The sequence below is a fragment of the Hippichthys cyanospilos genome, chromosome 20 (assembly GCF_059441005.1).
Source record: "Hippichthys cyanospilos isolate Australia breed blue-spotted pipefish chromosome 20, RoL_Hcya_1.0, whole genome shotgun sequence".
Lineage (NCBI taxonomy): Eukaryota > Metazoa > Chordata > Actinopteri > Syngnathiformes > Syngnathidae > Hippichthys > Hippichthys cyanospilos.
This window is the reverse complement of record NC_142388.1, coordinates 14,544,054-14,547,500: the sequence shown is the minus strand read 5'-3', so window position 1 is coordinate 14,547,500 and position 3,447 is coordinate 14,544,054. Positions and strand designations below refer to the sequence as shown.

The 3,447-nt window shown below is 44.0% G+C and overlaps 2 protein-coding genes across 4 annotated transcripts in view; both read right to left on the bottom strand.

The window, feature by feature from the left end:
• The window catches only part of map3k7 (mitogen-activated protein kinase kinase kinase 7), a 50,856-nt gene extending 50,247 nt beyond the window's left edge, over positions 1-609 (bottom strand). For 2 of the 3 annotated variants that reach the window (XM_088403653.1, XM_088403654.1), the window contains exon 1: positions 423-588. The gene's annotated coding sequence lies outside the window, so the exon portion shown is untranslated. Of the gene's footprint in view, positions 1-422 lie in introns of all 3 variants that reach the window. The other variant, XM_088403655.1, reaches the window with a different exon arrangement.
• A 566-nt stretch (positions 610-1,175) lies between these two features.
• Positions 1,176-2,336, bottom strand: LOC148407504 (uncharacterized). Its single transcript, XM_088403659.1, has 2 exons — positions 1,951-2,336; positions 1,176-1,880 (listed from the first exon to the last, which is right to left on the bottom strand). The coding sequence occupies exons 1-2, from the start codon at positions 2,018-2,020 to the stop codon at positions 1,312-1,314; spliced, it is 639 nt and encodes a 212-aa protein (XP_088259785.1). The 5' UTR covers positions 2,021-2,336; the 3' UTR covers positions 1,176-1,311.
• Between the last annotated feature and the right edge of the window lie 1,111 nt (positions 2,337-3,447).

Below are 3,447 nucleotides of genomic sequence, written 5' to 3'. Positions count from 1 at the left end.
CTGAGGAACAAAACAGAATACAATAAACGGAGTAGTGTGCGAAATTGGAAACAAAACAGCGCTGACGTTGTGATCGGTCTACTGTCCTCGAATTCTATGGCTACGTTTTTTTTTAAAGAAAAAAAAATAAAAAATGACAGCCAACTGTTTAAAACTGAACTGCATAGCAGAGCGTTGTTCGCTAAGCACCAAATGTCACCCGTACAGTATAAACAATGTTCACATGGCCAGTAACTGTTGCTGCAATACAACTGTGACCAAACATTTTAACACAAAGTTACATCATCACTGTACACTGCCAAATTATCAATATTTAGTGATATCGCACCCTAAGTTAGCAAGTAAATTTAAGACTACAATTGAGTAGATGACTTTTCACAGAAATGTAGCACGCTTGCCTGGAAGCTAACAACACTACATACCGGGGCTTACAAGCTCATCCGCACTGGCCGTCTGAACATGGATGTAGGTATTATATAAAATTGAACGGTACGTTCCTTTAAGTAAACTTGTGTTTCATTGCCTCATCGAGAACACGACATAACCGGTCCTGCAGGACATGTAAAAATGAATTTTTATTCTTCACAGGAAATGATCCACCAGGAAGTGAGTGCGCACTCTTATTTCTTCCCCGGGACACTGAACGACTGTAAGGTATTTTAAATCTATCCTTTTAGATGGCAATTATTTTAGACTCAATCAGGTTTTCTTTTAACAAGAATTTTCATGCATGAAAATTCAATTCAAAGTTTTATACAAGTGAAACAACCAAAATGTATCATTTAAAAAAATTCCCCCCGCCCCGCCCTCCAGACAGACACAACAGTGTACATCTCCCACAAGCAGTCACACTCACACGCGTGCGCACATAGAAATGCATGGGCACAAATCACGCAACACGCACACACGGCAGGTCGAATGAAATGTTTTATATTCTTAAAAACTAGATATCCAAATGAATTTACATTTTGGTTGGTCTTTTCAAAGATGCGAAATCCAGGTCCACAAAGTAAAACCTTGCCACAGTTTGGCTTATATATATATATATATATATATATATATATATATATATATATATATATATATATATATATATATATATATATATATATATATATATATATATATATATATATATATATATTGTGGCGATGCGAAGAAACCACACGTTGCTGTGCTAGTGGAGATCTTTACTCTTCGCATGCCATCACAAAACTGATACAACAAAGTCCAAAACAGCAAAGACAAAGCCAACAGGTTCAAAGCATCAAAGGATCATAGCGACATGCCTACTGGGTGAGAGACATGGTCCTAGTGTCCGCCACACAGCTCCCCCCCGAACACCCAGAAAGGCATAACGGAAAACCCCACAGGGTATTCACCAGTCTGGCACCCTGAGTCCAGTCCTGGGCGGTGTATGTGACACCAGGGCCCCAGGTGTGACAGGAGTAAGGGTGAGACGCTCAGCGTGAAAACCATGAAGTAGCGTTGGCAAAGGGATGTTCTGAAGTTCCGCAGGAGCCGGAGTGGCAGTGCTGACCCGCATGCTGGCAGGCACAGTGGCTTCCGAGGGACAGCCGGTCGCGGCTGCGTCCCAGTCTGTGCCTGGGCATGAACCTGCTGCGGCACCAACCCCAGCTGACCCGCTCCGATGTATACTCGGACCATACCTGCAGGCATGGTGAATCGGAGGGGCGGCTGAATGATGGTGGCTGGAGGCCTACTGCTGAGGCCGAACGGACATCGGTAGTAGATGAGGCCGCCCGGCTGGAAGATCCCGGTCGACGGCCAGGGACTCTGAAATTGGACTGCACAGCCGTTCTCACCAGCGCCCGTACCAGCCTGTTGCTGGCTGGCTCGATCCCTGGTGCGCCAAGGGACTGGGAGAAGGGTGAGAGGACCCTTGTCGGGGTGCTGGCTGGCTGACGTGGTACCAGCTTGCTGCATTACCTGACGTATAGTAGGCTGGTGGAGGAATGTCACGATGTGGGACGTCTGCGGTGATTCCTCGCTGAAACATTCTGACGTCCGGGGTCACCCATGTGGCGAGACTACATCTCCAACAGCCTGACTAAACCTTCTAACGTCTGGGATAATAATATGGCAAGATGACCCATCCGGGGTCACCCATTCTAACGTCCGGGGTCACCAATGTGGCGAGGCGAAGAAACCACACGTTGCTGTGCTAGTGGAGATCTTTACTCTTCGCATGCCATCACAAAAACTGATACAACAAAGTCCAAAACAGCAAAGACAAAGCCAACAGGTTCAAAGCATCAAAGGATCATAGCGACATGCCTACTGGGTGAGAGACATGGTCCTAGTGTCCGCCACAGTATATATATTTCCACTCCATGATATGTTGGCATCTGGCTCGAAGGACCAAGTTATGTCAGAGTTATCAATAATAAGAGCCAGACTTGGTCTGTAGAAGAAGTCCACTTTCATGTGGTTGGTTGCGTCAGCGTCCTCCCCTGGACCGTTGATTGATGGCATCCATAACCAGCAACAGAAATTGAGATGGGGAGAAGACATGAACTGTGAGTATTGTTTTTTTTTTCTTGTTGACATGCTTGTTGAAGTAGAAGGGAGGTTGAAAGCCCTGCCCGTGGCCCTAAAAGTAAAAAGGAGGTTGAAAGCCGGACCCAAGGCCCAAATGACAAAATAGAATGCGGAGCAAAAGTCTTGCGCTATTGATACCTAGAATAAGAAGATCTAGAAGTTCTAGAAGATTAAGACAAGAAAAGGTTCCAGTACAGGTTCCAGTTCTGGCCTTGATCTCCAACTCTCAATCTTGATGAAGAACAGCACCTCCAAATCTGAGACCATGGTCTTTGGAAAAGAATGACGTACTTTTGAGGGGGTAGTTTTCATCCCCATTAACCATGGAAAACAAGGGCGCACTGTATAGTCCAAATTCCTATTTATGACATAAAAACTGAGAAAATTAACTTTTTGTAGTAGCATACATTTCAACTTTGACAGTACAATTTTTTTTTTTTTTGCTTTTGTGAAAGCTCAAAAAGTTATAATAGTTATAATAAATACGTTAATAGCTCAAAAACATTTTAATAACTAATTAATAACTATTTTCACTATCATTTGGAACTGAATGAGGCGGCAGGCCAGTGGCAGACTGGTTAGCATGTATGCCACATAGTGCAAACGTCGTGGGTTCACTTACGCTTCCAGGCTGAGTTTGAATATTCTCCCCATGCCTGTGTGGATGTTCTCCTGTTGCTCCAGTTTTCTATCACATTTTAAATATATGCATGGTAGATATATTGGGCACTCTAAATTGTACTTAGGTGTGTTAGTAAGTATGAATAGAGAAGTTTGTCTCTGCCTTGCAATTAGACCCTTACACACCAAACAATCTAGGAACACGAAGGTCTGGGTCGCGGAGTTTCCGGGTGCGAAATTTCTTGTCGGCAGCTAAAGGGGTAG